The 22,831-nt window shown below is 40.6% G+C and overlaps 1 protein-coding gene across 1 annotated transcript in view; it reads left to right on the forward strand.

The window, feature by feature from the left end:
* LOC138977031 (mucin-2-like) overlaps positions 1 to 22,831 on the forward strand; it is a gene marked incomplete at its 3' end in the record, with an annotated part of 283,354 nt that overhangs the window by 23,318 nt on the left and 237,205 nt on the right. The window contains exon 15 of the mRNA XM_070349921.1: positions 2,156 to 3,754. Within this exon, the coding sequence (XP_070206022.1) occupies positions 2,156 to 3,754 (1,599 nt within the window). The remainder of the gene's footprint in view (positions 1 to 2,155; positions 3,755 to 22,831) is intronic.

The raw sequence follows: 22,831 nt of genomic DNA on the forward strand, positions 1-22,831 counted from the left end.
CGATGGTGTGGGAAGGGTCACACCATTCAGAGTTTCTTGCATAGAGTGGGTAGTACACTGGACGATGGTGTGGGAAAGGTCACACCATTGAGAGTTTCTTGCACATAGTGTGTATTGTACTGGACGATGGTGTGGGAAGGGTCACACCATTCACAGTTTCTTGCATAGAGTGTGTAGAACACTTGGCGATGGTGTGGGAAAGGTCACACCATTCAGAGTTTCTTGCACAGAGTGTGTAGAACACTGAACGATGGTGTGGAAAAGGTCAAACCATTCAGAGTTTCTTGCACAGAGTGGGTAGTACACTGGACGATGGTGTGGGAAAGGTCAAACCATTCAGAGTTTCTTACATAGCGTGTGTAGTACACTGGACGATGGTGTGGGAATGGTCACACCATTCAGAGTTTCTTGCACAGAGTGTGTAGAACACTGGACGATGGTGTGGGAAAGGTCAAACCATTCAGAGTTTCTTGCACAGAGTGTGTAGAACACTGGACGATGGTGTGGGAAAGATCACATCATTCACAGTTTCTTGCACAGCTGCATTGTCTTTCGTCTGGCTGTATAGGACAGTACGTAAGTCAGCCAGTCAGCCAGTCAGTGTCAGTGAGTTAATTGATCATGTGGTTTTGCCAATGAGCCGTTCACAGTTATCGTTCGTTCAGCTTAACCTGTGTGTGTAGACAGGCTGCAACGCATGCACAAAGGGAACTTCAATGAGTGCCTGCTAATTGCAATCATGATTTTACAGGTTTCATATTTCAGTCAGTTACTGAGACAGGTCATTTATGTTAGTTAGTTTTTCATACGGCAATTTGGTCTGAGCAAATATTTCACTCCCAGTACACACTGTCAGTATCAGACACGAATGTTCTCCTTTTTATATTTAGTCAAGTTTTGACTAAATATTTTAACGTAGAGGGGGGAATCGAGACGAGGGTCGTGGTGTATGTGTGTGTGTGTGTGTGTGTCTGTCTGTGCGTGTGTGTGTGTAGAGCGATTCAGACTAAACTACTGGACCGATCTTTATGAAATTTGACATGAGAGTTCCTGGGTATGAAATCCCCATACGTTTTTTTTCTTTTTTTCGATAAATGTCTTTGATCACGTCATATCCGGCTTTTCGTAAAGTTGAGGCGGCACTGTCACCCTCTCATTTTTCAACCAAATTGATTGAAATTTTGGCCAAGTAATCTTCGACGAAGGCCGGGCTTCGGTATTGCATTTCAGCTTGGTGGCTTAAAAATTAATGAATGAGTTTGGTCATCAAAAATCTTAAGATTGTAAAAATAAATATTTTTTTAAAACGATCCAAATTTACGTACATCTTATTCTTCATCATTTTCTGATTCCAAAAACATATAAATATGTTATATTTGGATTAAAAACAAGCTCTGAAAATTAAAAATATAAAAATTATTATCAAAATTAAATTGTCCAAATCAATTTAAAAACACCTTCATCTTATTCCTTGTCGGTTCCTGATTCCAAAAACATATAGATATGATATGTTTGGATTAAAAACACGCTCAGAAAGTTAAAACGAAGAGAGGTACAGAAAAGCGTGCTATCCTTCTCAGCGCAAGTACTACCCCGCTCTTCTTGTCAATTTCACTGCCTTTGCCGTGCGCGGTGGACTGACGATGCTACGAGTATACGGTCTTGCTGCGTTGCATTGCGTTCAGTTTCATTCTGTGAGTTCGACAGCTTGACTAAATGTTGTATTTTCGCCTTACGCGACTTTTTTAATTTTTTTTACCGGCAATCGCTTTATGGTGGACCAGCCATGGGCATATTATGTCAGTTCATGGAGCTGCTCATTTAATGAATCATAAGTACATACATCAAAGAATAACAGATTTAAAACAAAAACATAACACCGATCTATTGATTAATAGTAAAACTGATTTATTAATCACAAGAAACAAAATAAAATTAGCAGTACACTTGGGAATGGGTGAGACATCTCCCTTTTACTGTCTCTGGTAAATCTCAGAATTGACTTTTTTTTTTATCACATTAATGCCCTTGGCTTGATTTTATTTGATTTCATTTTCTTTTCTTTTACTAAGACTTATTTTTATTTTACCATTTTTCATTATTTTTTCATTAATGTATTGTATTTTGTAGCAAGTTCTGTTTTGCATTGTTACAGATTGTGAATATGGGGATAGAGAGGCTGGATGCACCATATCTGACTGCGCTGCCTCTGATAGACTACAGACCTGTTGCAAGACCTGTCTCTATGGGGACCCCATCTCCACCACTCAAACCTCAACACCCTCAATCACACCAACATCCCCCTCCTCAGATACAGCCGCTACCTCATCCCCTGCATCATCATCGCCGACAGCATCGACAGACAGTACAACAACGACAGCAACCCAAACACCCACTACAACAGTCACAGAAACAACTCCTTCTACAACAGTGACACCTACAACAACAACAGTCACGCCCGCAACGACACAGACAGAAACAACAACAACTGAGATACCGACAACAGCACAAACAACCACACTCACAACGACGCAAACAACAACACAAATACCCACAACAACACAAACGCCCACAACACAGGCACCCACAACAACACAGGAACCCACAACTACAACTCAGGCACCCACAACAACACAAACACCCACAACAACACAGGAACCCATAACAACACAGGAACCCACAACAACAACACAGGAACCCATAACAACAACACAGGAACCCATGACAACAACACAAACACCCACAACAACACAGGAACCCACAATAACAACACAGGAACCCATAACAACAACACAGGAACCCATAACAACAACACAAACACCCACAACAACACAGGAACCCACAACAACAACACAGGAACCCACAATAACAACACAGGAACCCATAACAACACAGGCACCCACAATAACAACACAAACACCCACAACAACACAGGAACCCACAACAACAACACAGGAACCCACAACAACAACACAGGAACCCACAACAACAACACAGGAACCGACAACAACACAGGCACCCACAATAACAACACAAACGCCCACAACAACACAGGAACCCATAACAACAACACAAACACCCACAACAACACAGGAACCCATAACAACAACACAAACACCCACAACAACACAGGAACCCATAACAACAACACAAACACCCACAACAACAACAACAACAACAACACAATCACCCACAACAACACAAACAACAGCTACAACATCAGTGTCAAATACCCCCACTGCAACAGCGACACAAACAACAACACCAACACCAACGACAACAACCTCAGTTTCCACTAGTCTTACCCAGGGGCCGACTGTCACGCTAAGAACCACACAAACAAACACGCCAACATCAACAACAACGTCGACAAGCACAACGATTAGCAGTTCCAAAATGAGAACAACAGCAACAACATTAACAACTGCACCTACAACCACAACACTATCCACAAGAGAAATATCATCAACAATAGCAACACCACCGACGACTTCAGAAACATCTGTTACCCCAACGACAACCCAAATTAGTTCAACACTGACTCCATTGACAATAACAACCACGACAACACCAAGATCCACACCGACATCAATATCAACAAGTACTTCTACAGCAGAGAGCATTGCTTCAACACCTATAACACCAATAGTAACAACAACATCAACTTCAATTTCAACATCAGTTTCGACACCTTCAGTAAAAGCTTCGACAACTGACACAACTCTAGCATCATCAACAACAGCAACTACAGACGGTAAGTGGAAACCTTTTTTTGTGTGTACTCTGTGAACATAGTGCTTTTGATGTGTGTGTATAGCATGTCATAAGGCACAAACAAAAAATAGTCTGTTTACGGTATCCCGACCGACCCTATTTTTCGACCCTATACTTTTTTTGGGGCATTTGGGGAAAAAACAAAACAAACAAAAAAAATAAATAAATAAAAAAAAGTCTGTTTTTTGGCAAAATAACTTAAAAATATGTTTTTTGGGAAAAAATAAAAAAACATCTCGACCTACCGACCCTATTGTTTTTGCCTATGTTACCGTAAACAGACTTTTGTTTTTGATTGGCCTAATAATTATGCATCCTGAAAGATGTGTGTATCTTACCTAAGTTTTGATTGGGCTTGTAGTCCAGTGTCTAGTTCAATGTCATGTTGTGTTGTTGCTTTTGTTCTCGCGACACGTTGTCAGAGCTGTGCAGTTTGCATGAGTCTTAAGGCCAAAAAAAAAAAAAAGGTCTGTTTACGGTAACATAGGCCAAAAAAATAGGGTCGGTAGGTCGGGATTGTTTTTTTTTTTTTTTTTTTTTTTTTCCCCAAAAAACCATATTTTTACGTTATTTTGCCAAAAAACCAAGATTTTTTTTTTTTTTTTCCCCCAAATGCCAAAAAAAAGTCTAGGCTCGCGCGAAAAAAATAGGGTCGGTCGGGTTACCGTAAACAGACCTATTTTTTTGGGGGGCCTAATATCTGTTTTGGGGAAAGAAAGTGATTCTTATTTCATGTGTTTATTTGTGCCAATTTGTTTTTCTTAACTGTTACATTTAAAGACAAAGCCTTTCCCGTCAAACACAGTCCTCCCCAATGTCTCAGACATGCCCAGGCTTTTAGTTTCTTTAAGGAAATCCTTTATAAAAAAAAAAACCCACCCAACTTCTTCGGAAGCAGGCAGGCTGTTGATTGTTGGTATGTGTCTCACGTGCAAGTCTGGCCAGACCTGTGATGCTCAACAACAGCGTTTAGGCCAACAACAACAAAATGTTGGTTTGGGGTCACGTGACCACACACACAAATAAGGTCGGTGGGTAGGCTTTTATTTATTTTTTTATTTTTTATATTTTTTTTTATAATAAATTTAGTCCAGTTCGAATGAGGTTACTTCCCTTAGTCTCGGTATGGTTCGCAAAATGTGTTTAAGGGTCGGCGGGAAAAAAATAGGGTCGGTCGGGTTACCCTAAACCAACATAATTATTGTTGTTGTTGCCTTGGTGGTTTAAACAGTGTTTTATTTCAAATACAAATTTACAAAGCCATGACAAAAATAAGTTTTAACGAAGGAGCACAACAAGATAAACTTGTACATGTCGTTGCCTTACACGGAAAGGACTGTGCTTTTAATAGTTGCTTCATTTGTGATTGTTCTGGTGATGATGGATAGTTCTGTGCCTTGCTGACTTGCTGGCTGCTATTGTTACGAATGGTGGTGGTGGTGATGGTGTTGATGTCTGCGAGTGAAAAGGAGGGAGCGGTTGGGAGATTTGTTTGCTCGTGCGTATGCGTCGTTGTAGATAATGTACGAATGTACAAATCGTAACTGAGGTCTGTTTGGTTGTGAGCGTCCTTTGATTGTTTTGTGTTGTAGTTGATTCGTAAATGAGGTAAACAGTTGCATTCAAAGCTAAAAGCTTTGAGTCGTTGGTGACATTTTGAGGCGTTTTTCCGTTGACAATCAAAGTGGACACAGGCACATTTTCTCATCCTAGAATTTGCGTGTAATTTGAAAGCTGGTACCATCAGTTTGGAGGATTAAGGGTTTAACTTCTCTGAAAAATGGATGAGTGTGGGTGTGTGTGTGTGTGTGCGTGCATATGTGCGTGTGTGTGTGTGTGTGCGTGCGCGTGTGTGTGCGTGTGCGCGTGTGTGTGCATACGTGCGTGAATGTGTGCGTGCGTTCGTGCGTCAGTGTGTGCGTGCGTGCGTGTGTGTGTGCGCCTTTGTATGCTCTCTAAGTTTTCTCCCTTTATTCAGTTTATCCGCGTTTCAGTTCGTGGCGATTACAGGTGTATGGATACAGGTTTTCTCCCCTCCCTTTACCCCCTGGGTGGTCAGACTCAAGTCTTTCTCAGCGCATAATCAAACAGAATGCTTTTAATTAAGCGACATCTCAGTGCACTGCACACCGAGTTAACAAAAAAAACCGCCGCATCTTTTGATGTGCGACGACCACGAACGAGCAATGCAGTTATCTTTTGTCCGTATGCAATGCGAATGTTTACCTTGCTGATTGTACGAAGCGCTGTCTCGGCTGAATACCGGTGGTTTCTCTTTTACACATACACACGCACACAAACACAGACAGACATAAAGACACAGACACTGCCAGACATTACACAATCATACACGCACGCGCGCGCTCATGTTCGCACACAAACTCCACCCCCCCTCCCCTTTTTTCTTTATTTGGTGTTTAACGTCGTTTTCAACCACGAAGGTTATATCGCGACGGGGAAAGGGGGGAATTGGGATAGAGCCACTTGTCAATTGTTTCTTGTTCACAAAAGCACTAATCAAAAAATTGCTCCAGGGGCTTGCAACGTAGTACAATATATTACCTTACTGGGAGAATGCAAGTTTTCAGTACAAAGGACTTAACATTTCTTACATACTGCTTGACTAAAATCTTTACAAAAATTGACTATATTCTGTACAAGAAACACTTAACAAGGGTAAAAGGAGAAACAGAATCCATTAATGATAGTTTTTAGCGTTAAACTTTTAGCGAAAGCTGACGGCAATTAACCTATTTGGAATCATGTTACTATTCCTGTTAGTGTACATATGCGTGCGCGAGTGTAGTATGCTTCGTATGGTATTTTTATCTGTTGTCTTATTATTTGTTTTGTCTTTTAATGTGCACCACACTGAAATTTCTCTGTATGAGATAATAAAGTATTCGTATTCGTATTCGTAGTCGCCTCTTACGACATGCTGGGGAGCATCGGGTAGATTCTTCCCCCTAACCCCCTCCCCCCTTCCATACAGATACACATGAGGTTATTTGATTGATTCCTGTAACACGTCTTCTCCCCTTCCTTCAGCCCTATTGGTCTTTGGCTCTGTGTATGTGTGTGTATATATGCCACAGTCTTTCTCTCTCTCTGTCTCTGTCTCTCCGCCTCTCTCCGTCTCTCTCCGTCTCTCTCTCTCCGCCTCTCCCCGTCTCTCTTTCTCCATATCTCACTCTCACTCCCCCCTCCCATCCCTCTCTCTCTCTCTCTCTCTCTCTCTCTCTCTCTCTCTCTCATGTTAGTTAGCAAGGGCAGATTGTAAGACTAGGCAACGCCTAAAATCTCCATCCTTCTGTAATAAAGTTTAATCAATCAATCTCTCTCTCCCTCTCTCTTTCTTCGCCTCTATTTATCTGTCTTCGTCTCCCTCTGTCTCTCTCTCTCTGTCCCTCTCTTCGTCTCTTTCTCTCTTTTCTCTCTCTCTCTCTCTCTCTCTCTCCCTCTCTGTCTCTCTCTCTCGCTCTCACTTTCTCTCTCGCTCTCTCACTCTCTCTCTCGCTCTCTCTTTCTCTCTCTCTCTCTCGCTCTCTCTTTCTCTCTCTCTCTTTCTCTCTCTCTCTCTCTCCCCTCTCTCTCTCTCCCCTCTCTCTCTCTCCCCTCTCTCTCTCTTTCTCTCTCTCTCTCTCTCTCTCTCTCTCTCTCTCTCTCTCTCTCTCTCTCTCTCACGCTCTCGCTCTCTCTCTGCGCTAATCAAACAACTCGACACGATCTACCACTTCTTGCTACGCGATTGCACACACTTCAACTTTCATTTTGACATACGGGTGAGAAAATCATCCTTGTATGTTCAAATTTAACACCCATCAAAGACACAAGAATCCAATTGACCATCATCAGAACATAATACACTCTTTGTGTGTTGATTGTAGGGACTTACCTTTTACAACCTTCAACACACGCGTACGGGATACAATTAACTGTTTATTATTTACAATCCGGGTGGATTTTATGACACCCCGTGTAAGATGAGAGATACTTCACCGAAAACACAACTCCGGGTGGATTTCATGATACCCGGTTGAGGTAGAGAGATGCTTCAGTCGGGGAGATAAGTTTGAACAACATAAGCACATTTTTCAACACGTAGGGAAAGAAGTAATAGATTGAAAAAGTAAAGGGTTTTGTTCGTGTGTGTTTGTTTTGCAGATGGAAGTTTCCCCGAGTAACAGAAGGGGTTTTATTCACATAGAAGGTTTTTGTGTGTTTCTGTTCGCGCACTGTAATTGAGTGCATACTAAGGGGCGGGGATGTAGCTCAGTCGGTAGTCAGATTTGTATTCAGTTGGCCGCTGTCAGCGTGAGTTCGTCCCCACGTTCGGCGAGAGATTTATTTCTCAGAGTCAACTTTGTGTGCAGACTCTCCTCGGTGTCCGAACACCCCCGTGTGTACACGCAAGCACAAGACCAAGTGCGCACGAAAAAGATCCTGTAATCCATGTCAGAGTTCGGTGGGTTATAGAAACACAAAAATACCCAGCATGCTTCCTCCGAAAACGGCGTATGGCTGCCTAAATGGCGGGGTAAAAAACGGTCATACACGTACAATTCCACTCGTGCAAAAAAACACGAGTGTACGTGGGAGTTTCAGCCCACGAACACAGAAGAAGAAGAAGAGTGCATACTCAGGTAATTTTAGGAGCTTTAAAATAACGGTTATAGGCTTCCGTAGAATAATTGCCTTTATTCCCCCCTCTGCTTCTTTACCTCTGTAAACTTGTAGGGGTAGTTATTTTTCGATAATGACCCAGCAACCAAACAAATAACGACCCAGCAACAGCCTGAATCCTCGATAGTGCAATGGGTTGAGAAGTTGTTCTGTTTCGGTACTACTTTTTGCGACTGAAAAGTTCCGAACGCTCTAACGTACGAAGTATACATCTCTGGAGCAAACAATACAAACATACCGCATTTAAATTAACAACTACAGGCCTGAACACATGAATCTTCATATAAAATCCATGAGTTCGGTTGTTTTCTGAATCTAGATTTGCCGTGCTCAAACGTTCATCACAAGCAATTTCCCGCAAGGCAAGTTCCCCTTCTTTTCACTCAGTTTCTTCGACAACAGACTGCAATCCGACGGTCAGTTTTCAACAATATTTCATTTAAAAAACAGATCACACGCAACCAAATGCACACATCTCATCAATTTAAACAACATAAAGCGGTTTCATACACTATTTTCCCCAGAAAACTGAACTTCATACAGTTTTTAACGTTGGAACACGGGTGCAAAAGTTCGTCTGCTAGTCCCATTTGACGAAAGAACATTATCCTAAGCGATACCAAAACATATACAGAACACACAATATCTGCCTTTGCCGCCACAGCAGAATAACAGCATATCTGTGTACTTGATTTTAGTCCAAAATAGGAAAACTGACAAGAAGTGTTAACAGAATGAAATGATTTGCACGGAACTATACAACCGCGCATTAATCGATCGCCTGCGCAGGTTGACTGGTTGAGTGAATAGGATTCGATCAAACTTTCGCAAAAAACCTCCTCTTTTCTTTGAATAACTGAAGAAAGGAGGAATAAAGAGGTTACACACCTCGTCTCAGTGATTATAAAAAATAATGGTCTCAGTTCGCGGTCATGAAAAAGCTCGCTAAAGCTCGCATTTTTCATGATCCGCTAACTTCGATCATTATTTTTAATAATCACTGAGACTCGGCGTGTAACCTCTACGTGTCTCTTTTTCTCTAACTTATTCTCGTATCCTTGATGTATGCTCCATCGTTTCTTCTATCTGCCTGTGTGTGGGTCGGTCTGTCTGTCTGTCTATCTGTCTGACTGTATGTCTGTCTGTCTGTCTGTCTGTCTGTCTCTGTCTCTGTCTCTCTCTCTCTCTCTCTCTTTCTCTCTCTCTCTCCCATGTTCTGTGGGTTCCCTAAAGCATACCCCCCCCCACACACACCAGACCGTCGCATCTGTGTCCCCTTCTTTTTACAAAGAATGTGTCGAATATTTTCATTTTCACTATATGCACATTTGTACCCCTAACCAATACTTTTAAACCTCACACCCCCCCCCTCCTCCTCTCCCTCTTCTGTCTGCTCCAAATCACACTCCCATTATGCTTAAGATTTCGCAAGCCCGCCTAGATAAGTTTTCAAAACCCAAACTAGTCTACAGTCCCTTCTCGACAGATGAATGACTTTGATGCGTTTTAGAAATAGGAGGCTGAGTGGTTTGGGGAATCATTTGTGTCGCTGTTTTTGAGGTATTTGCACAAGGCGTGTGAACTCGGATCTGGGCCTTTTTATTAAGGATGGGAAAGGGAATTGTATGGTACATCGTGTTTTCATGTACTTTTCTTAGCGTCTGGTTAGCTTGGTTGTGTCGTCAAACTTAGGGTGCGGTACGTGATACTGCCCATGTGGAATAGTGTCTTGTCTTATATAAAGCCTTGTTGAATTTAGCATTAGTCTACGCTTGTACGTTTTGATTGTCCACTTCCTCAGTTAATTAAAGCCTTGTTGTAGTGGACTACACGAGTATTTATGGAATTAAACGAAGATATACTCGCTTGCCTTTGCTTATGAAATCTCGCTTTTAAGAATAAATATGTTGAATGCGGGTTTTGGATGTATTCTGCAGTGGTTGTTCTTTTTCATTCTTAATCCTCCTAAATGTAGTTTATATTTATATATGCATATTTTAGGGGGTTTATAAAGAGCAATCTGTTAGAGTCTCGCCGCAAGATGTTGTCATCCGCATGTCTGTTTCTCCTGTTAGGATCACCACTATGAGCTTATAGCTTATTGTTGATTCTAAACAAGCTTATATACTATAACTATATCCATACAATGTCGAATAAAACGTTGTTTAAACCAATCCTCGTATGCCCACTATCCCATCGCATACCAACCTGTGTTCTCAGGCCCTGGTTTCTGCCATTCCTTTTTCCAGGTTTGAATGTGAACAAGACAACAATAACAAGGTACTCACCGGAAACATGGACACTACAAAACAAACACGGCACCGGTGTAACACGAGAAAATTACTCCCACGAGATTTTTACTCCGGAGTAAACATTTCGTACTATAAAGTTACTCCCTTTACGAAAAAAGCACTCCCCCATTGCACGAGAAAATTACTCCCCAAGACAGGTGAGTTCCGAGTAAACATTTCGTGCAAAAATGTTACTCCCCTGACGAATAAATAACGAATAAATTACTTCACCCCAACACAAGCAATTTAACTTCCCATGCCAGGTGTACGAAATTTTTACTCCCTTGTCCCCTGTTAGTCTTGGTGGTGGAAGGGGTGGAAGGAGGGTAGAGCGACATTCGTGTGCGCAAGATCACGTATTGGCATTATCCCTTCGCCCGCATCCCCTTTTTGCGTACGAGATTTTTACTGGAAGTAAAACAAAATGGGGAGTTACAATTTCGTGGAGGGAGTAATTTTTTCGTGCCTTGGGGAGTTCTTTTCTCGTACGAAAAGTGTACTCGGAGTAAGAATTTCGTACGAAATATTTACTCCGGAGTAAATTTTTCGTGGAGTAAAAATGTCGTGTTACACCGGTTTCGATGTCTTCATCAGCATTAAAATACTAAAAATGTAAAAGGAGAGATGACAGAAAGTGAAAGAAGAAAAATAGTAAAGAAGAAGACAGACATCAAATTTCTGTTTCTGTCATTTCTCTTTCTGTCATCACTCCTTTTATAATTTCAGTATTTTATTTGCTGATGAAGACATTCGTTGAAACCGGTCCCGTGTTCGTTTTGTATTGTCCATTATACTGGTGAGCACATGTTCTTTGCTATCTTGTCATTGTTCTTCTCGCATGCAATCTCTTGTCCCTATATCCTGTTTGATGTGAGTTTGAAACTTGGTTTCCGTTTAACACAAATCCAAGAGAGACGGCTAACGGACCGAGATCGAGAATCACAAAAGAAGATGATTATTTAAACATAAATAAAGACTAGTACAATGCAAAACCAGTACACGCAATTCCATCTTTCATGCTTTCAAAGTGAACGAACAACGTGCACAATAAACACAAATATTTAAACAATTATTATAAGCCTATGTAGGGCGGGGATGTAGCTCAGACGGTAGCGCGCTGGATTTGTATCCAGTTGGCCGCTGTCAGCGTGAGTTCGTCCCCACGTTCGGCGAGAGATTTCTCAGAGTCAACTTTGTGTGCAGACTCTCCTCGGTGTCCGAACACCCCCGTGTGTACACGCAAGCACAAGACCAAGTGCGCACGAAAAAGATCCTGTAATCCATGTCAGAGTTCGGTGGGTTATAGAAACACGAAAATACCCAGCATGCTTCCTCCGAAAACGGCGTATGGCTGCCTAAATGGCGGGATAAAAAACGGTCATACACGTAAAATTCCACTCGTGCAAAAACACGAGTGTACGTGGGAGTTTCAGCCCACGAACGCAGAAGAAGAAGATAAGCCTATGTAACCTTAGCTTTGGGGTACATATTGCTTCCTCGAAAGATTGCAAGGAGGAACACATTCGTTCTTTATTCCTCTGCCATGTGCTACTAAGCGTATCATTCATTGTCTTTTTATTTTTCCTTTTGGTAGTCTTACAAAGACTAAGACTTTGACACTGACTTTGAGATGAGCATATTAACGTTTTTGTGATTTCTGGAGATTGCTGGCCTTCTAACTCGTCATATACCATCTTTATTTCAACAAACACACCTTTATTCGTAGGTTCGAAATGTCGTCACCCATTTCAGTGACATTGCAAAGCATACGGAGAAGTGGTTAGTGCTATGTATTGATATAGGGGGTTGAAGCCGCTTACACACCCTCCTAGCGTTCGTGTCCGACACTCCTTAATCCTTTTATTAAATTGTATTTAATCTTCTCTCCGACTGTATAGAATCCCCATTTAGTTGCTTGTTGTTGAAAAGCAGGCTACTTTGGGAGAAAGTGCTGAAAAGATTGTGCTGCGATTTTTAAAAAGTCTACTTTCAAGTACTGATGTGGGTGAAAGCTAGAGTGTTGAGCGAAAGTTAGTGTTAGAGTGCATATTTTATGTATTTATCTATCTATTAATTTAGTCTATTGTACAACCATTCATTTATTAATGGATTTCGTGATATTTTCTTTAAAACATTGATTCTTGTATTTGTGTATTTGTTTATTTATTTTGTTTCAACACATGTGTATGTGCATTTACAAACGGGTTTTACAAACCTACCAACGCCCCAAGTACCTAATTTGTCCTATTTACAGCCCCGGTATAGGGGTGTGTATAGGATTCGGTCGATGTGTTTGTTTGTTTGTTTGTTTGTTTGTTTGTGTGTTTGTGTTCGCATATAGATCTCAAGAATGAACGGACCGATCGTCACTAAACTTGGTGAACAGGTTCTATACATTCCTGAGACGGTCCTTACAAAAATTGGGACCAGTCAAACACACGGTTAGGGAGTTATTGGTGGATTAAGATTCTACAAGGACTTATAGAGGGACATATTAATGGTCAAAGGGAAATAACCTTCTCAGTTGGTGGCAGTGAGAATGGTAAGGACGGGGGTGTTTTTCCTACCTCGGAGGAATTTCTTGTTTCTGAAAGTCCTCGCCTGTGGAAGTTGCCTGGTTAGCACTTAGGTACATTCATGGTAATATAAATAGATTGATTTTGGTTGAAAGTTTGACACACATGAACGAGCAACAAAGAAGATACTGTTTAAAACACCACGCGATCGCTCGTGAACATCGTTCTGTTTCTCCCTGTCTCCCTCCTTTCTTTTGTCCTTTTCCGTACCAAATAATTGTTGATACATAATTATATGGCTCAATTGACTGAGTGAACCCGAAAGTGGCACAGACACATCGTAGATATAATGTTGGTAATTATTCTTCGTTCTAGCACAGTCCTCGCGTGCTCCAAACGCTTGAATGAATTCTTGCCCAAAGTATATACATAGTACAAGCCAGAGAGTTTGTGTGGGCACATTTCACTAACACAGTACTCGTGAAATGACAACGGGGTACTAAAGTGTTTGTACTGCAGAAGACAGTGCACACACTTAACGGTCGAGTACAAAAGCTTGGCTTCTTCTGATTAAACGGTGTCAACATCTCGTACTGGGCGAGACTTGTCACGAGATCGCACAAAGGATGATGGGGGCGGCAGACAAATTGCAAAGTTAACAGATGTGTGTTGAGTATCATGGACAAGTGGGTCCGTTTCGCTTTTCTAAATCATTTAGGTAGTATTTATCCACAATGATTCACTAACCAAAAATTGGATCTTGTGTCTGTAGCGACATAGTTCTGAACAATACAAACCTAAACGACCATTCAAAAAAAGTAGCTGATGAAATAAAGAAGATAGTATCTATGTAGATCATTATTTTGTGTGTGCATTTGTCTGTGTGTGTCTTTCGTTACATTTACTCGATTGTAGAAAATCGAGTGTATTTCAAAAGACACTGAAGTTAGTTAGCTGCGTTTTTGTGAGCTGTGTTTCGAAAGGGGAACGATATTTCTGTCTTTAAGGCGACAGTGTCAACTTAATTATTACGGGCAATAATGATGACGATAAGTTGATACTTGTATGCGCCTTGTCATAAAATGAGCAACATATAACCAAACGTGTTTTGCCGAACCTTTAAGCTGAAACTTACAGGCGAACCTCACACATTCCAGAATGCAGAAACTAAATAATTATCCCGCTTATTACAACCCAAAGCGAAAATAGCGTTGCTGCTCATTCAAGTACTGTTTGTTCAGTACCCGCCGATAGGTAGCTACTTTTGAACCATGTTTGGTCACCTTTTCCTTGCGTTGGGGATTTCTTGTGGTCGGATTGGATGGAAATTAACTAAGTTGCTATCAATACCAGCGTGTGTGTTAGCAGTAGTACACATACGTTTTTTCAGCTGTTGCCATTCCAGAATCGGGTTTTATTTGATATTTGTTTCAGGTTTTGAAGCCTGAAAGTGTCAATCCATGTGTAAGCAAGTGTTATTTATACCTCATCGGCACAATGTGTGAATTATCAAAATAACCTGCTGTTTTCTTATGTCTTTTTTCTTGTTCATTTAACTTAGATGCTTTCATAATTTGAAGCAGTAATAAAAAAACCATTTGAATCTCATCATAAAACAGGTTCTTAGTAAAATCTTAATCAGCCTAAGATCCGTGAGACGGGCCACATTTTGAAACGTGTTGCTGACTGCTGTATAAATGATTTGTACACAACGGACTGTATTTCAAAAACTTGTGCAGATTGCTATATGAATACAATGTACACACTTCTGTGAAAATATTGTACAGAGACGTGCCCATCGTCTCGTTTTGTTGTATCATGTGTACCCCTTTCTCACGACTCTTTTCTACACATAGGGTTACACCTTTTTTTTTACGCCTACATCAGTGCCCGCCCTTGTTGTGAGGTAGCATCCTGCACCCCCTTACCTCCCTCTTTTTTTCTGACTGGCTAGAGGCACGTGAAAATATCATGAAAAATGATATTAATTTGTGAGGAAAATTTGGTTTGTTGAAAGATTTTGGATAATGTCTCCTGAAGTTTTCGGTGAAAATGTAAAATGATAACCCTAATTTTTTTTATCGCGTTGATTTTTATTTATTTGTTTCTTTATTTATTTATTTTTGTGAATGGTTTTATTGTTTGCAAACAAAGTCTTTCCATATATAGTACATATCTTTATGTTTATCCCTTTACCGTGTACAGTCCCCCGTGTTACTGTCAATGATGAACCCACAACTACAAACACTGGGATGGCCAAATCCCAAAATTTTAACTCGCCAGTCGGGCAAGTAACTGCAAGAGAGTCACTAGCCCGCCAGAAATTTCGCTGGCCCGGTGCATACTAAAGTTGCTCCATCTGATTTGAAACTCGATATTACAACCAAAAATGTTGCATTTGACCAGAATTTTCACTGGCCAGCCGGGCAAGTTGCCAGGCGATTTCTTTCAGCCCGGCGGATGTTTTACTCGCCCCTGGCGACCGGGCGGACGTCCCTGCATACACTAAGGCCAAAAAAAGGTCTGTTTACGGTAACATAGGCCAAAAAAATAGGGTCGGTAGGTCGGGATTTTTTTTTTCTCCAAAAAACCATATTTTTACGTTATTTTGCAAAAAACCCAAGATTTTTTTTTTTTTCCCCCAAATGCCAAAAAAAAAGTCTAGGGTCGCGCGAAAAAAATAGGGTCGGTCGGGTTACCGTAAACAGACCTATTTTTTTTTTGGCCTAATGGATTTTGTTATTTACAAAAGAATTGAGATCATTTAAGACTGACACACTCATATCTTCCCTCTTTTGGTTATTTGTATGTGTAATTCCTTGCCTTTACGACGGAAACAACGATTGAATAAATCGTTGTAATCTTTATAGGCTTGTTTATTCAAATTGGCTACATTTGATATTTATAAGTATTCACAGTAATCATCGTTAAAACCTATTTCGATTTACTGCAATTCAGGTTGTGGTTTATACAATTAAAATTAGTTTAAGCTATGTTGTTTTACCCTGGGTTGTTGTTTTGGATTCTTCCATGACAACGTTGATATGGTATTTCTCGGCAAGTTTTGCAAAACCATTAATCAGAACATACACGAATTGATCCAAACCAAATTAACCCATCCATGGGAGTAGTCAAGTCAAATTTATTTCAAGAAACCCCAGGGGGGTACATGAAACAAAAATACAAGAACAACAAGAAATTCCTCCGATAGGAAAAACACCCCCGTCAAAGGGAAATAACCTTCTCAGTTGGTGGCAGTGAGAATGGTTATTTCCCTTTGAACAACGGGGGTGTGCCTCTATAAGTCCTTGTATAATTTTAATCCACCAATAACTCCCTAACCGTGTGTTTGACTGGTCCCAATTTTTGTAAGGACCGTCTCAGGAATGTATAGAACCTGTTCACCAAGTTTGGTGACGATCGGTCCGTTCATTCTTGAGATCTACTTGCGAACACAAACACACAAACACACAAACAAACACACAAACACACAAACAAACACACAAACAAACACATCGAGTGAAACCTATACACACCCCTATACCGGGGGTGTAATAAAGAGAGGAATGCAGGCTTTTCCAGGCCACCAATACATACATATAAACTCATTCCGTTGAAAAAAAAATTGTTTTACAATATGGAAAACAAATCTCCAAGTAGGAGTGATGTGCGACCAGTATTATCTTTATCTGATCTTTGTATTTAGTCGTCATTCGTTATAACTTCTCCCGGGTCATCAACAATCACTCTAGCTGATCATAAAAACGTCCCAAAGAGTTCAAAACATCTTCATTCCAGCATAGATAAGATAAGATGAGATGAGATGAGATGAGATGAGATGAGATGAGATGATATGAGATGAGAGAGATTGGTTTCGCATGACTCTCACTGACAATTCTTGTTCATGTTGTATTAATTTAGAGCGCTTAGTTTCTCAGACCTAATTCAGCAGACGTTTGATATTTGGCACAGAAGGCAGTGAGCATATTATTTTGTGCTTTTATTTGCTGAATTGGAAAGAAGATTTCACCCGTAAAAAAAACTTCGACGGACTTATGATGATTTCCAACATGGCCTACATGGGAAGGACAATATCCTCCATGTCCTTCTTTAAGTATGGGTCTGTTTTTGTGTGGTACTCGGCGGTTTGGATTTTGTGCACCAATGCACCCAAACCTAACACATAAATGGAAATATGACCGTTTTCTGTAGTTTTCTCCCAGTTAATTCACCAGTGATACTGTAATGTATATTCAAAATCTGACCAGGGTTAGGGTTAAAATCATAAATCATTTAAAAGTTAAACTGATTGGTCCTGCTCTGTCAGGCTGTCTTTCCCTTTCACATTGTTAGTAAACACGCAGTGTTCTAGGTCTTAATAAAGTTCTTGTTTTTGGTCATCTTTTTAAACACTTTCCAAGCATTTTCTTTCCTCTGTCTATATTCTGTTTCTTTTTCTTTTCAGAAATATGCACAAGGCAGCGAAAAGGATCCTAACTGCACAAAAGGTGAACTCGTTCAAGCGCCTATGCTTAATGTTTGAATTGTACCCGCACATCCACCCGTTTTTGTCCCATCTTCCTTTTATCAACACGGGCTGCTGTCACTGACAGGACTAGACTCTAGGGGTGAGGTACTAGCAGCAACAGCCGCAGTCGGGTAGATTTTCGCTGTAGGGGTATATAGACGGAGAGCTCCAGTGTTCTGGTGGCCGTGCGAGATTTCTTTGGATCTTTTCCCTGCGCAGGCCAGTAAGGCCCGTTTGTAACTGACTCGAGAGTCGTGTATTTTCGTTTAATTCAGGGACCCAATTTGTGTTTCGCAATGGACAGGACTCTGTGTATAATCGTTACACTCTCAGGTAAAGAAAAACTTTGTTTGTTGTTGGGCTTTATTTGCCCTGCTAGGGAGGGTGCATGTCTGCTTGTAATGAGACTCGTTGAAGTGGAAAATGTATGGCTCTAATATCTCGTTCTGTCTCTGTATCTCTCACTGTCGTGTCTATCTCTGTCTCTCTCTAACTGTTTCTCTAATTCTCTCTGTCTGTCTGTCTTCTGTCTAACTGTTTATGTTTCTCTCTCTGAGTCTCTTGTCTGTCTGTCTGTCTGTCTGTCTCTGTCTCTCTCTCTGTCTCTCTCTCTGTCTCTCTCTGTGTCTCTCTCTGTCTCTCTCTCTGTCTCTCTCTCTGTCTCTCTCTGTCTCTCTCTCTGTCTCTGTCTGTCTGTCTCTCTCTCTCTCTCTCTCTCTCTCTCTCTCTCTCTCTCTCTCTCTCTCTCTCTCTCTCTCGTGTTTTGTATGTGCATTCCATTCCATTAAAAAGTTTATCCAATTAAATGTTAATTGTTTTCTCCAAAACATATCCTAAACAAAAAAACTACAAATACAGTTTTTGTTTAAAATTGTATTAATAGGTGGTCATTTGTCAAAACTGAAAAAAACTGTTTAGTTTTAGCGGTTCGCTGTTAAGAGTTTGGTGACGGCAAATGGTTTTACTCACACGTAAATGACGTTTAGAAAGGCGATGAACTGTAATGAACTGTATATATTGCAAGCCGAAGTGGTGGAAAATAATGGAGGGTGTTTATGTGCTTAAGTCAGAAAATAGATTTCACTCAGATATGTGCCTCTAGATAAAAGTTTTGCAAATAAAGTTATCACGTTAAACTATTTGACTGATACAAATACATGAGCACATTCTTTTGTTTCAAAGAGTCTTAATTTTCAATTGCAAGTATTCTTGAATAATAGTTTATTTATGAATCTATATAACACAAATATTCTGTTTTAATAACACTTGTTGTTTTTAATGTAATAGGCTCAACGCTGTACGTAGTTATAGGAAATACTCTTACAAAATATGCAGTTCATCATCAAAAAGTACAATGTATGGTTTTATGAGAGAAGTTTTCGTTGGTGAAAATGCCAGGAGAGTCAGTTTTTAGTATGACAAATTGCAATAAAATAAAATAATTTGTATTCAGTTATTTTTTTCTCTGAGGTATATAATAGTATCTTTCAGTCATATATTCTCAGCTAAAATATTAAGAACCCCTAACATGAACCAGACTGTAAATTTAAATAAAAAGAAAACACACCAGTAACCAGGTTATGTACGTTTAATTCAATATTTCGGCATGTAACCTAACTGCCTTCTTCAGGATGGTATGTAAAGAATGGAATGACGGCACGTGATAAACAGTGTAATGAATTGATATGATGATTAATGACGTCATATTATTTAAATAACAAGTCGCGTAAGGCGAAAATACAATATTTAGTCAAGTAGCTGCCATTTTTCAGCAAGACCGTATACTCGTAGCATCGTCAGTCCACCGCTCATGGCAAAGGCAGTGAAATTGACAAGAAGAGCGGGGTAGCAGTTGCGCTAAGAAGGATAGCACGCTTTTCTGTACCTCTCTTTGTTTTAACTTTCTGAGCGTGTTTTTAATCCAAACATATCATATCTATATGTTTTTGGAATCAGGAACCAACAAGGAATAAGATGAAAGTGTTTTTAAATTGATTTGGACAATTTAATTTTGATAATAATTTTTATATATTTAATTTTCAGAGCTTGTTTTTAATCCGAATATAACATATTTATATGTTTTTGGAATCAGCAAATGATGGAGAATAAGATAAACGTAAATTTGGATCGTTTTATAAATTTTTATTTTTTTTTACAATTTTCAGATTTTTAATGACCAAAGTCATTAATTAATTTTTAAGCCACCAAGCTGAAATACAATACCGAACCCCGGGCTTTGTCGAAGATTACTTGACCAAAATTTCAACCAATTTGGTTGAAAAATGAGGGCGTGACAGTGCCGCCTCAACTTTCACGAAAAGCCGGATATGACGTCATCAAAGACATTTATCAAAAAAATGAAAAAAACGTATGGGGATTTCATGCCCAGGAACTCTCATGTCAAATTTCATAAAGATCGGTCCAGTAGTTTAGTCTGAATCGCTCTACACACACACACAGACACACACACACACACACACACACACATACACCACGACCCTCGTCTCGATTCCCCCCTCTATGTTAAATTATTTAGTCAAAACTTGACTAAATATAAAAAGAAAACACACCAGTAACCAAGTTAGGTACGTTGAATATTTTTCACACTGTAAATGTAAATGTATAGACTGTAACGCAACTTATATTTGTTTTATAAATACTACTTTATGAAAGTATTTTAAGGGAAGAATTGTATGACAGTAAACGCAGTTTTCACAGATAAAAGCTGTATTTTGTGATTGATTCTAAATGTGACAATAATCGTGCCAGACATTTAGTCAAAGGGAAAGATTTCTTCTTGTCATTATTGTCCGTCATTTTCACATTTAGGCTTTCTATCAATCTGTCTGTCTGTCTATATGTCTGTCTGTCTGTCTGTCTGTCTGTCTCTCTTTCTCGGTCACACACACACACACACACACACACACACACACACACACACACACACACACACACACACACACTACACGCAGACACACACACACACACACACACACACACACACACACACACACACACACACACACACACTACCACCACCACTACCAACAACAAAAACACCATACCCCACCACCAACAACAACATCACCACCATCAACAACAACAACCACATCGTAGACACCTGCAATTTTCAGTGCTTACCACGTTGGCCGCCGGTCAGTTTCGCTGCCCCGCGCTGACACTGGGCGAAGACTACCATTTCTACAACCCCGATGACTGCACAAAGTTCTACAAGTGCGCTGTCACCAATGAGATCCCCGCGGTACAAGACTGCCCGGCGCCCCTAGTATTCAACCCCATACTCAATCTCTGTGACTGGGATTATAACTCTCCCTGTGGTGGTATGTTGTATGTCTAGCTTTCACCCACACTCAATCTCTGTGACTGGGATTATAACTCTCCCTGTGATGGTATGTTGTATGTCTAGCTTTCACCCACTCTCCAACTCTGTGCCTGGGATTATGCGTTTGATTGTGAGGGTATATGCCGTTTGTCTGGTCTTCAACAAAATCTCAATCTCTGTGACTGGGATTATAACTCTCCCTGTGGTGGTATGTTGTATGTCTAGCTTTCACCCACTCTCCAACTCTGTGCCTGGAATTATGCGCATGATTGTGAGGGTATGCCATAATTATGTCTGGTCTTCAACAACATCTCAATCTCTGTGACTGCATTCAATACAATACAACTTAACTAAATTCAATTCAAATCAATTTAGGCCTAACTCTAGACAGCTTTAGTTTCTAAATGTTAAACATACAGACACGTAGATAATTGTGACTTTGTGCTTTGGGCGGGGGGGGGGGGGGGGGGGGAGATGTTGACTTAGTCTTCAACCCAAATCTAAGTCAGCGTCAATGTGCGGGTATAAATGTGCGGGCATGTTGTTCGCATAGTGTTTGTTACGGATGAAATTTCAGGTAAGTGTGTGTGTGTGTATAGAACATATGCGTGCTCTACTCTGTTTACTGTCTACTGTCACTCGCACACAACACTCAGACAAAGCACAAAGACTAAACACTCTCAATGCCCTTTGCCCTCGTACCTGTAATGAATCATCAACACAACAATACAAATACGTTATTTCTCATGCATTCTACAGATCACGTTCATTCATATTATAAGAAGAATAATATCTTAACACACGTCGGAGACTAACTGTCTCACGTTAGATGAATGTTCCTGATCCACACAATTCTGCTAATGTTTACAGTTCCTGTTTACTACAGTGTCATGTTACGCACATCACGTGTCGCGTAATACTTAAATTGACGACGTCTACGTCTCACACAATCTTCTCGACGATTATGGTTCTTCGGTGGCAGTTCACACTTCAGTGACTCCACAAACTTATGATCATGTTTCTTCGGTGGCAGTTCACTCGTACGGTAACTCCACAAACTTAACGGGTACATACCCGGGATACATACCACCCACGCAATACCGCTCGTGGTGGCTATGGGGTGCGGCTCCACCCAGTTCCCAGTACTCCAGCGTTGCTACAACCCTGCGCTCTCAAACATCAATTCGTAGCGCCAAGGAGGGGATGCCCATCTCTCTCTCTCTCCCGCTGTCAAGTGGTCCCACCCATCACTCCGACCGGGGTGCTGTATCTTTACAGCCTAGAACCACCCATGGTTCGTCCGCACACAAGTCTTTCGGTGTTAGACTTCAGTGTTCACGGGAGCAGCATTCTCGCCCAACGCGGAGACATCAAAACACGTCTGTCCCCCTCGACTGTCAAGAACGCTCTAACCTTCCACACGCCACGAAGCTAACCTCGTTTCCTCCTATTGGCCAAAGCAGCCAATGGAAATACGCCTTACAGAACTAGGCCACGCGGTCAAGTCGTGATACTACAAGTATGGCAAGCCAATCTGTACACACTTGTTTAAACCATCTAATACTGAATTATGTACAAATCCATTTGTCACAGTGTTCAACCCCAAATTTAGAAATTTAGTCCGCGTAAATTGACGTATTATTCAATCTTTTCAGGTATCTTTGGATGTCTAGACTTCAACCACAATGTCAACCTG

This window comes from Littorina saxatilis, linkage group LG9 (assembly GCF_037325665.1).
Source record: "Littorina saxatilis isolate snail1 linkage group LG9, US_GU_Lsax_2.0, whole genome shotgun sequence".
In the NCBI taxonomy this organism is placed as follows: Eukaryota; Metazoa; Mollusca; class Gastropoda; order Littorinimorpha; family Littorinidae; genus Littorina; species Littorina saxatilis.